The sequence below is a fragment of the Pristiophorus japonicus genome, chromosome 11 (genome assembly GCF_044704955.1).
Source record: "Pristiophorus japonicus isolate sPriJap1 chromosome 11, sPriJap1.hap1, whole genome shotgun sequence".
NCBI lineage: Eukaryota > Metazoa > Chordata > Chondrichthyes > Pristiophoridae > Pristiophorus > Pristiophorus japonicus.
This window is the reverse complement of record NC_091987.1, coordinates 43,758,365-43,770,780: the sequence shown is the minus strand read 5'-3', so window position 1 is coordinate 43,770,780 and position 12,416 is coordinate 43,758,365. Positions and strand designations below refer to the sequence as shown.

Below are 12,416 nucleotides of genomic sequence, written 5' to 3'. Positions count from 1 at the left end.
TTTGTATCGTCAGCAAACTTGGCTACGTTACACTCAGTTCCTCTTCCAAGTCATTAATATAGATTGTAAATAGTTGGGGTCCCAGCATCGATCCCTGTGGCACCCCACTAGTTACTGGTTGCCAACCAGAGAATGAACCATTGATCCCGACTCTCTGTTCTCTGTTAGTTAGCCAATTCTCTCTCCATGCTAATATATTACCCCCAACCCTGTGAAATTTTATCTTGTGCACCTTATCAAAGGCCTTCTGGAAGTCCAAATACACCACATCCACTGGTTCCCCTTTATCTACCCTGTTTGTTACATCCTCAAAGAACTCCAGCAAATTTGTCAAACATGACTTCCCCTTCATAAATCCATGCCGACTCTGCCTGACCGAATTTTGCTTTTCTAAATGTCCTGCTAGTGCTTCTTTAATAATTGTCTCCAACATTTTCCCAACCACAGATGTTGGGCTAATTGGTCTATAGTTTCCTGCTTTTTGTCTGCCTCCTTTTTTAAATAGGGGCGTTACATTTGCAGTTTTCCAATCTGCTGGGACCTCCCCAGAATCCAGGGAATTTTGATAAATTACAACCAAAGCATCCACAATCCCTGCCGCCACTTCTCTTAAGACCCTAGGATGCAAGCCATCAGGTCCAAAGGATTTATCTGCCTTTAGTCCCATTATCTTACTGTGTACCACCTCCTTAGTCATTGTGATTGTGTTAAGTTCCTCCCCCCACCCCCACCCTATAGCCCCTTGACTATCCACTGTTGGAATATTGTTTGTGTCCTCTATCGTAAAGACTGATACAAAATATTTGATCAGAGTTTCTGCCATCTCCATGTTCCCCATTACTAATTCCCTGGTCTTGTCCTCTAAGGAACCAACATTTACTTTAGCCCCTCTTTTCCTTTTTATATACCGATAGAAACTCTCTTTATATTTTGTGCTAGTTTACTTTCATAGTCTATTTTCCCTTTCTTAATCATTTTTTTAGTCGTTCTTTGCTGGCTTTTAAAAGCTTCCCAGTCTTCTGTCCTCCCACTAGTTTTGGCCACTTTGTATGCCCTTGTTTTTAATTGGATACTGTCCTTTATTTTTTTAGTTAGCCATGGATGGCTATCTTTTCTCTTGCACCCTTTCTTCCTCACTGGAATATATTTTTATAGAGTTGTGAAATATCCCCTTAAATGTACACCACTGTTAATCAACTGTCCTAAACTTTAATCTGTTTTCCCAGTCCACTTTACCCAACTCTGCCCGTATACCTTCATAGTCTCCTTTATTTAAGCTTAGTACGCTGGTTAGCGATTCAACTTTCTCATCCTCCATCTGAATTTGAAATTCAATCATGCTATGATCATTCATTCCGAGGGGATCCTTTATTAGGAGATTGTTTATTAATCCTGTCTCATTACACAGGACCAGATCTAAGATAGCTTGCCCCCCTGGTTGGTTCCGTTACATACTGCTCAATGAACCCGTCCCTTACACACTCTATGAACTCCTCCTCAAGGCTACCCTGATCAATTTGATTTGTCCAATCAATATGGAGGTTAAAATCACCCATGATTATTGCTGTTCCCTTTTTACAAGCCCCCACTATTTCCTGGTTTATGCTCAGACCAACAGAGTTGCTACTGTTAGGGGGCCTATAGACTATGCCCACCAGTGACTTTTTCCCCTTATTGTTCCTTATCTCCAGCCAAACTGTTTCAACATCCTGATCATTTGAGCCAATATTGTTTCTTACTATTGCAGTGATTCCATCCTTTATCAATAGAGCTACCCACCTCCTTCTCCTTTCTGTCTGTCCTTCCGGATTTTCAAGTGCCCCATAATATTTAATTCCCAGTCCTGGTCACCTTGCATCCACGTCTCTAATGGCTATCCTCCAAAGTTACCAGCTAGATATACTTTTTACTATTTGCAGCGAGGCCTATCAGCGAGCAGCTCTGGAGAAAATCTGTTAAATCGGTTTACAACTTGGCAAAATTCAGTATTGTGGCAGCGCTCCTGGTGTCGTCCAGATCAAAGCCATGGGAATCCTCCTCTGGGTAGCATTATGGTCTAATACCTGGAATGGGAGTGTATTGTATGTTGAAAGTACTCTCGCCTTGTACTTACCTTTCCCTTTTAATTGGTCTGTTGCTGGCACAACTCCTCCAGGTCAGTTGCCTTGCTTTGCTGATGTAACACAGCAAAAAGATGTTGGCTTACATTTTAACTGGTTCTTGACAACCAGACTTCTTCCTTTATGGAGCTGATATTCCTCTCAATAATTCAACTTGCCGTCACTTTCTTATTAAAGGGTCGTGGCAGATTTGCGGAAAAGAATGCAGCTTGCGGCAGGCTGATTTGTGATGTTGAAATTTCTGCCAAAGAGCTGATCCGATGCAAGAGTTATAATTTAACTGAGCTGGTTCATCAGATCCTCAAAATAGAGAGGGTGACTATTCCAGCTGAAAACATTCGTAATCTTTATAGGTGAGTGATGTTCACAGTTTGCACAACTTTTTTATTAAATCAAAGTTTTAAAGAGGTATTGAGGAGACCCAATATAATGGAGTCCAGGGCAGAAGAGGGAGGGGGCTTGGTGATGCACTGGGTTCATCTCTTGCTTTTCAGATGTTGGATCAGATTTCAAATCTTCTCAGACTAGATGAAAGAATCCTGAGTCTGCTTGGGGTCTTTCCTGTTGTGAAATGGGCTTCAAACCAATTCCGAGTGAATGTAGTTTATAGCACTAAATTGGTGATCTCACTCAGGGAGGCCACAGGACTGCTGTGGTGGTAAATGGGAAAGCAGCATACAGCTGCAGTTGGGCCAGAGAAGGAGCTTCACTGTACATTTAACCTGACCCGGGGTACCTGATGTTGACATTTTGGACCTGAAATGCAAATTACTCCGGTTCCCAGTACCAACATTCCAGATAAGTGAATGTGATTATCAGGAAAGTACCGTCATCAAGTTGGATGACTGATGGTAGAATGGCACTTTTACAGAAAACACAACTGGTTGGGCCAAACCTGATGGAAACAATGTTCCCAAAACATCAATCCTTGACTGTGAGATAGCCGTAGCTTTATTGCATCCTGTCAACATACGGCAATGGAATGTTTATCATGTGATGTCATTTAGAAATGTAGTCTGAAGCTTGATACATTTTATTGTGCCTGCTGTTTGGCTTAATCGCAGAGAAGCAGTCACATAATCATATTTGTACTTTAATCATCAATTATCATTTGCAGAGTTGCTCTAAATACATTGTATTAAATCAGAATGTTTTTGTTAAACGCTGATATTCTGTAAACTGTTCGCAAAATATATTTTTAGTTCATCAGAATAGTTACAGGACAGTGATCTGGTAGCCAGTGTTATGTATTTGCTGCTGTATGGTGTGAGGTTATTAAAATTTTTTGTTTTGTTCCTCCAGTGACTCTCCTCATCTCCTGCACCTCCTTGAGAATACATGGATGGATGCAAAATTCATCCTGCAGATCATGTGTGAACTGAATGTTCTTCCTTTAGCTCTGCAAATAACCAGCATTGCTGGAAATGTCCTGGTAATGTTGGAATTTTCACTCATTATTTTTATGTTGAAATCTTCCCTGCCCCCCCCCACCCCATGTTATTAATCAGACTCCGATTGACTAGTGCAGTATTTTTTAAACTTAACCGTTAAAGATTAGCTTTTAATTATTACCAGTTAAAGTAATGACACCATAATTAAAGGAGTGCAGATGTTAAGAAATAAACGTTGAACGTGTGCCAACAGCACAGCTTTAAAAACATTTTTGCAAATTGCTTTTAGGCATATTTGGCAGCTTCAGTAAGTCACCATTTTATAGTGTAAACCGATCTGCATATTTTGTGAATCAAAGTCCACAAAGTCATACCAGTGAAATGGGTGTACATACCCTCGATGATGCAAATATGCAGAATGTTTGGTACACGGTATTTTTTTTTCTGTTCCAGTTGTTTCCCCTGCACTGCTGAAGGAGTTAACTCTTGCTCGGATAAGGTTCAGCTAGTGCTGTTAGCTCTTCGGTGCAAAGTAACCATTCTTCATGTGCTTGGCTATTTGATTGTAGAGTGCATCAAAACTAAGCCCAATTCTGTTCTCTGCAAATGAATGTGTATATCCATTTTCCAAAATAAGCCTAAAACAGTGTGAAGCCAATTAGTTCCATTGTCTGACTGCAGAAATGCATTCACTCAGCAACACTCACTCATTGAAGATTGCTCTTTGAAAGAGCCGGCACAGGCTCAATGGGCCGAAAGGTCGCCTTCTGTGCTGTGCTATTCTATGTTCTTAAGAGACATTTGTGAAAACTCTTTATTTATGTATCTGCATTAATATAATGTTACCTAACTTAAAAGTCCAAAATAAATGCATAGAGTGGAAGCGTACTAATTGTCATAGTATGTGTTTGTATCTGGTTTTGAGTTCCCAGTCTACATTAATCTTACTTCTTGATTTTAGAATGTTATTTTTATGTCGGCCTTTGTAATGGCAAAAACCACTGTCAACATTTGTCTGTCACAATGTAATTGCAGGTCTCCCGCTACTATGTATGCATTGTTGCACTCCTCTCTCCCTGTCCTACATCCTCTGAGGCCTAACTGTTCAATGCTGGTTATACCCTAATTCCAATTCCCCTCTTCAAATGAATGCATCTCCCGCAAAGGTTAAAAATCTCCTCTGCTGGGTGTGGATCTGCAATAATATGCCTGGTTCTTGTTGCTCCCACCCTCTGCCGCACCCCTTATCTGGAAATCTCCTTTGCTACCTTTGCTATCCTGAGGACTGCTGCCTCCTATGGCTGCTAACATGCCATCACCAGTTTTACCAGCAGTTCATTTTCCAAAGCAGATTGCTTGTACTGTATTTCTCTGCTGATGCCTGCTAGCCCATTACCTATTAATTCATCATCGCCTGCTGCTCCATTCAATTAATGTTTTGTTGGTTTTACCAACTGCTCTGAGTTGATTAATTTATTTTCTCCTCCTCTGCCTTGATTTCTTTAAATATGAAATTTGGACCCGAACTCTGCTCACAACCCTGATTTGCACCTCAGTTTGCAGCTTTGTCACACTGCCTCACTACCCCCATCTCGGCTCCACCTCACCCAGAGCTACAGTGGCAAAGCCTTGCTGCTGTAGTTCCAAGGACACAGTGGGGGCGAGAGATACAGATTTATGGGTAGATAGAGAGCTCTGTAAGCAAATCAATAGCAACATCAGGGGTGGTGGAAATTTTGAGTTCACAAAGAGAAAGATTATAGAAGGTCTAGCCAGTCAGAGAGAAACCGAGATGAGGACATCAACGAATCTTGGAAGAAAGGTCAGCAGACAGACAGAGAGAGAGATTGATTGTGGGGAGGTACAGACATTGGAGAAGAGTAACACATTGGGTAAGAAAAAAAAGAAATTGAGGGGGGCGGGGAAGAGACCAGGCGTTGGATTGCGAAAGAGACAAAGATCACTAGGTGAGAGAACTCACCGTGAGCAACACGAGTGATCTCATAAATATTGCGCATAGATCTCCCATGGCATTGCTCTCGAGTTGGAGGAGATGCTCATTTATAAAGATGTTACCAAACTGTGACGGGAAGTAAGTGACACAGAAAATACGTGCTTTCAGTTAGACTTTTTAATATATTGCTAATAAATCACCCGTAGCATTGATGGAGGATACACTGTTTCCTAACTATTAAGGTCACCAACAAAGCATTAAAGGAAGTGAGCATAACATTGGCAGGAATTGCTTGCTTATACGCAAGAATTGTAATATTGATGGATTATATGTTTTAAAAGTTGATTTATCTCTCTTAGTCGCGAACGTTGATGGGTGGCCGTTCTGAGAGAAATGAATATTTGCTGCTGCATGCTTTCCATGAAAGAAACTACATTGTGCCTGATAAACCTTCTTTCAAGAAGCATGTGCAGGAATCTGTGAGTACCGCAACACTTTCATATTATGCCTTGTTTCCTGCAGCCTTTGTATATTGTTTTATCTTGATTGTTTTGTCAAGATGTGGCCAAGAGAACTTGTCTTCTATTTGGTGGCACTGAATACCATGCGTTAATTTGCTGAGGATGAGAACATAATTGGATGTGACCATTCTTGCTGACCATAATCTAGCGATTGTTCAGTGCTTAATGTAGAATGAAATGATTTATGAAGAAATAACTAGAAATCCTATTATTATAGGGTGGCTAGGTGCTGTATGTATTTTATTTCTGTACATATATCATTGACGTTGAAAGTTACTATACTGCTGTAGTGTACTTCCAATGACATAATTTGAATACTGAAATCTGGCAGAAGGAATCCATTTTCAATTGACAGCTCACTCAATTGAAGGCAATTGGGTGTCATAATGCTGCAGTAAAATTCTGGATGCAATGAGACACTTGAGGGCTGTGTAAATAACTGGAATTGTAAAATTAGCGATCTGATGAGCTTTCAATGATTTGAAACTTTTTTTTTTTAAATAGGATTTTGAAAAAAGTCCATTTTAAGAGCCCTGAGCCTGATTTAGTTGTCCCATTAGATTTCTCTTCCATTTTTGATTGTCCATAATTTGTAAGTGCTGAGTTTTAAGTTTAAAAAAAAACGGTTATTCTGTTATGGCATGATTTATCTAAACTGATTCTGTTTTAATAAGAGGATTTCATGAACCTCAAATATGTCACTTGCAGAAATATAAGTGGCATCTGGTTTTTAAGAAAGTTTACCACCTCAGGACATCCCAAGTGCTTTACAGCCAATCATTACTTTTAAAGTGTAGTCCATATTGTAATGTAGGAAACGCAGCAGTTAATTTGCGCACAGCAATGTGATAATGACCAGATAATCACTTTTAATGATGATAGTTGAGGAATAAATATTGACCATGGCACCGATTGGGAAGAAATCCCCTGCAAAACTCCCCTGCTCTTCGAATAGTGCCATGGGATCTTTTACATCCTCTGAGGGGGGGAAATGGAGCCTTGGAAAAGACGAGCTTCCAAAATTGCAGAACTCCCGCAGTACTGGCACAAGGAGTGCTGGCCTGGATTACGTGCTCTGGAGTGGGAATTGAGCCCATGATCTCCTGACTGATGTCGAAGTGCTACCCACTGAGCCACAGCTAATACCCGGTTAAAGTAGATGTGTTTTGTGAGGACGGATTTTTTTAGAATATGAATGGTTTGGTCTTAAACAATTGGTTACATTTGTGCATATTTTGTACCAAAATTAAGAAGCTATTTTGTGTAATTTCTTAATATACTGTCACGTGACATTTTCAGAATCTAAAACAGCCAGATAACAACCTGTGCTCCCAGCCTTACCAAGTATTTCAGATTATTTTCTTTATGGAATCTCATCTGGATTCTTGCTCATATATTTTAGATGAAAAAGGTATCTTGCAGCATGATTAATATCAGCGTATTGTCCAGACCAGACAAGTGACTGCAGGTCCCTTCTTTGAGGCTTCTGCCTTTAACTGCCGAGCTGCAGCATGAAAACAGCTCCTGTTTTTCATGTCTTGACTTTTGCCTCTTTCAGGTAGATGATGATGAAGAACATGTTGATGGAGGAGGTGGAAGCATAGGCAAAATAAAGAAAGGTCGAAGAAAAGCAGCATATGCTGGTGGTTTGGTCTTAGAACCCAAAGTTGGTAAGTTTAAACATTCTGGGCAAAATGAAATAAATCCATGCCACATTTGTGTCCCTTCCCCCACCTCGTTTTATTTCTCGTGAAACTGTTGTGTCTTGAATAAAGAGTCAGACTAGATACTGCAAGCTCAAAGTAAGGTGTGACCGTAGTCCTTTATTACAGATCCCAGAGTGCCTCTCCAGCCTGTGAGGCCTCCGTATATACAGGTGCTTCCAAGGCATTGTAGGATCCCTTGGGATTCCAGGGGATGAGCCCACTGGTGATTAGACATGGTATTTACAGGCTTACATACATGACAATACCCTCCCCCCCCCCCCCCCTCCCAAAGTCAGTAGTGTAACTATTTACAAGGTGAGTCGATCTGGGGCCTTCCTTTCCCTGGTAGATCGTCTCGGTGCAAATGCTGGTTTTGGTGTTTCGTTTGTTGGGCTCTCGCTGGGCTGCTGTGCAGCTGGCCTTGCTGGGCTGCTGTGAGTGATGGGTTCTGCTTCGTGGTCAACTGCTGGGTTGGTTGCCACGTGTGTGTGTGTGTGTGTGTGTGTGTGTTGGAGGGTCAAAAGAGGTGGAGTCTATTGTGGGTTGTTCTGGATAGTCCGTAAATCTGAGTTTGGTTTGGTCCAAGTGTTTCCTGCAGGTGAGTACATTTGAGAGTTTGACCACAAACGCCCTACTCCCGTCTTTGGCCAAAACAGTGCCAGGAAGCCTCTTGGGACCTTGTCCATAGTTCAACACACATACAGGATCATTTATCTCCAATTTCCGTGACACACTTGCACGATCATGATATGTATTCTGTTGAAGCCGCCTGCTCTCTACCTGTTTGTGCAGATCAGGGTGTACTAAACAGAGCATTGTCTTAAGTGCCCTTTTCATGAACAGTTCGACGGGAGGGACCCCAGTGAGCGAGTGGGGTCTTGTGCGGTAACTAAACAGGACTCGGGATAAGCGAGTCTGCAGTGAGCCTTCAGTTGCCCTTTTCAAGTTCTGCTTGATTGTTTGAACTGCTCATTCTGCATGACCGTTGGACGCTGGTTTAAACAGGGCAGATGTGACATGTTTGATCCCATTGCGGGTCATGAACTGCTTGAACTCAGCACTGGTAAAGCACGGTCCATTGTCACTTACAAGGACATCAGGTAGGTCGTGCATGGCAAACATGGCCCGTAGACTTTCAGTGGTGGCAGCGGACGTGCTTGCCGACATGATCACACATTCAATCCATTTGGAGTATGCATCTACAACCACTAAGAACATTTTTCCCAAGAATGGACCTGCATACTTGACATGGACCCTGGACCATGGTTTGGACGGCCAGGATCATAAACTTAGTGGCACCTCCCTGGGTGCATTGCTTAACTGTGAACATGTGTTACATTTGTGCACGCAGGACCCTTAAGTCTGCATCGATACTGGGCCACCACATGTGGAATCTGGCTATCACTTTCATCATTATGATGCCTGGGTGGGTGCTGTGGAGATCACTGATGAAAGTGTCCCTGCCCTTTTTTGGCACCACTACCCGATTACCCCAGAGGAGGCAGTCTGCCTGTATAGACATTTCATCTTTGTGCTGTTGGTACGGCTTTATTTCCTCCTGCATCTCTAACGGGACAATAGACTAACTCCCATGGAGCACACAGTTTTTTTTTAAACTAAGGACAGCAAGAGGTCCTGGCTCGTCCAGGTTCTAATCTGTCGGGCGGTAACAGGTGATTGCTCACTCTCGAATGCTTCCATTACCTTGACTAAATCTGCGGGCTGTGCCATCTCCACCCCTGTGGTGGGTAATGGCAGCCTACTGAGAGCATCGGCACAGTTTTCTGTGCCTGGCCTGCGGCTGATGGCGTAGTTGTATGAGGACAACGTGAGCGCACATATCTGGATGCGGGCCGATGCATTCGTATTTATCCCCTTGCTTTCAGAAAAGAGGGATATAAGCAGCTTATGGTCAGTTTCCAATTCAAATTTGAGCCCGAACAGATATTGATGCAGTTTTTTTACCCCATAAACACACGCTGATGCTTCTTTTTCAATCATACTGTAGGCCCTCTCGGCCTTAGACAGACTTCTGGATGCATAAGCAACCGGTTGCAATTTCCCAAATTCATTAGCTTGTTGCAATACACACCCGACCCTGTATGACGACACATCACATGCTAGTACCAAACGTTTACATGGATCGTACAACACAAGCAGTTTGTTTGACTGTAACAGCTTCCTAGCTTTCTCAAAGGCATTTTCTTGGCTTTTACCCCATAACCATTCATCTCCTTTATGCAGTAAAGAGTGCAGGAGTTCTAACAGTGTGCTAAGACCCAGTAAGAAGTTACCAAAATAGTTCAGGAGTCCTAGAAATGTTCGCAGCTCCGTCACGTTCTGTGGTCTCGGTGCATTCTTGATTGCCTCCGTCTTCGAGTCGGTGGGATTGATGCCGTCCGCCACGATTCTTCTCCCCAGGAACTCCACTTCAGGTGGCAGGAAAACACACTTCGTGCTTTTTAACCGGAGCCCCAAACGATTAAGCCGACGAAGAACCTCCTCCAGGTTCTGCAGGTGCTCGACTGTGTCCCGACCTGTAACCAAGATGTCGTCCTGGAAGACCACGGTGCGCGAGACCGACTTTAGCAAGCTTTCCATGTTCCTCTGGAATATCGGCGCGGTCGATCTAATCTCAAACAGGTATCTGTTGTAAATGAAGAGACCTTTGTGCGTGTTGATGCAGGATAGGCCTTTTGATGATTCCTCCAGCTCCTGCATCATGTAGGCCGAGGTCAAGTCCAGCTTCGTGAACATTTTCCCTCCCGCCACCGTCGCAAATAGGTCGTCTGCTTTTGGTAGCGGGTATTGATCCTGCAGTGAGAAACGATTAATAGTAACTTTGTAATCACCACAGATTCTGACGGTGCCATCTTCCTTGAGGACTGGAACAATCGGACTGGCCCGCTCATTGAATTCGATCGGCGAAATGATGCCCTCGCATTGCAGCCTGTCCAGTTCGATTTCCACTCTCTCTCTCTCTCTCATCATGTAAGGTACCGCGCTCGGCTTGTGATGGATGGGTCACGCCCCCGGAATCAAATGGATCTGCACTTTTGCTCCTTGGAACTTCCCGATGCCTGCTTCGAACAGCGCGGGGAACTTGCTTAGGACCTGGGCACATGAGGTGTTGTCGACAGATGAAAGCGCTCGGACGTTGTCCCAGTTCCAGCGTATCTTTCCCAGCCAGCTCCTGCCAAACAGTGTGGGGCCATTGCCCGGTACCACCCAGAGTGGTAATTCGTGCATTGCTCCATTGTAGGAGACCTTTATGGTAGCACTGCCGATTATGGAAATCACTTCCTTTGTGTACATTCTCAGTTTAGTACAAATGGGAGTCAGAACTGGCCTAGAGGCCTTGCTGCACCACAATTTATCGAAAGTCTTTTTGCTCATTATGGACTGGCTTGCGCTCGTGCCCAGATCCATGGACATCAGGAATCCATTTAATTCAACCTTCAGCATTATCGGGGGACAATTTGTGGTAAATGTGTGCACCCTATATACATCTGCCTCCTCGGTCTGAGGCTCTGGTTCTTCATGGTCCACCGTGGATCTGTTCTCCTCTGCAACATGGTGGTTTGCAGGATTAGCAGGGTTTGCAGCTCGCCTGCATATACGTTGGAGGTGTCCCATTGTTCCACAGTCCTTGCAAGCGTATCCTTTGAAGTGGCATGAATGGAAACGATGATCAGCCCCGCAGTGCCAACAAGGTGTTAATGGCCTTGTATTCATCACCCTTGATGGTGGGCTCTGAGTCATCTGCGGACGTGCAGCTACAGGCGTGTAAGTCCTGCCCTGTACATTTTGATTCGAAAACAACGCTACTTTGTTCACAGTACTTGCAGCAGAACTTGTGTGCTGAGAGATTTGTTTGATATTGTCACTGGTGGCGATAAATGCCTGGGCCATCGCTATGGCTTTACTCAAGTTTGGGGTCTCTACAGTCAAAAGTTTGCGAAGTATTACTTCATGGCCAATGCCAAGTACAAAAGTCCCTGAGCATGTGCTCCAAGTATCCTTCAAATTCGCAATGTCCTGCAAGATGCCTTAGCTCGGCGACGTAGCTCGCCACTTCCTAGCCTTCAGACCTCTTGTACGTATAGAACCAATACCTCACCATCAGAACGCTTTCCTTCGGGTTTAGATGCTCCCGGACCAGTGTGCACAACTCATCGTATGACTTGTCTATGGGTTTCGCTGGAGCAAGCAGATTTTTCATGAGGCCATACGTTGGTGCCCCGCAAACGGTGAGGAGGATCGCCCTTCGTTTGGCAGCGTTCGCTTCTCCTTCCAACTCGTTGGCCACAAAGTATTGGTCGAGTCGCTCCACGAAGGTTTCCCAATCATCTCCCTACGAAAATTTCTCCAGGATGCCCACGATTCTCTGCGTTGTTGCGGTGGGGTTCGTCATTTGTATCCATGTCTTAAATAAAGAGTTGGACTAGATACTGCAAACTCAAATTAAGTTGTGACCATAGTCTTTTATTACAGACTCCAGGGGATAAGCCCTCTGGTGCTTAGAGATGGTATTTACAGGTATGCATACATAACAGAAACTATCCCTCCTCGTCCTCCTTGACCTGTCTGCAGCCTTTGACATGGCTGACCACTCCATCCTCTTCCAACGCCTCTCCACCGTTGTCCAGCTGGGTGGGACTGCACTCACCTGGTTCCATTCTTATCTAATCATAGCCAGAGAATCACCTGCAACGGCTTCTCTT

The 12,416-nt window shown here is 43.7% G+C and overlaps 1 protein-coding gene across 1 annotated transcript in view; it reads left to right on the top strand.

The window, feature by feature from the left end:
- Positions 1-12,416, top strand: part of pola1 (polymerase (DNA directed), alpha 1) — a 355,602-nt gene that overhangs the window by 59,139 nt on the left and 284,047 nt on the right. Inside the window, exons 20-23 of the mRNA XM_070893369.1 lie at positions 2,298-2,473; positions 3,423-3,552; positions 5,825-5,944; positions 7,545-7,656. Coding sequence (XP_070749470.1) covers positions 2,298-2,473; positions 3,423-3,552; positions 5,825-5,944; positions 7,545-7,656 — 538 coding nt within the window. The remainder of the gene's footprint in view (positions 1-2,297; positions 2,474-3,422; positions 3,553-5,824; positions 5,945-7,544; positions 7,657-12,416) is intronic.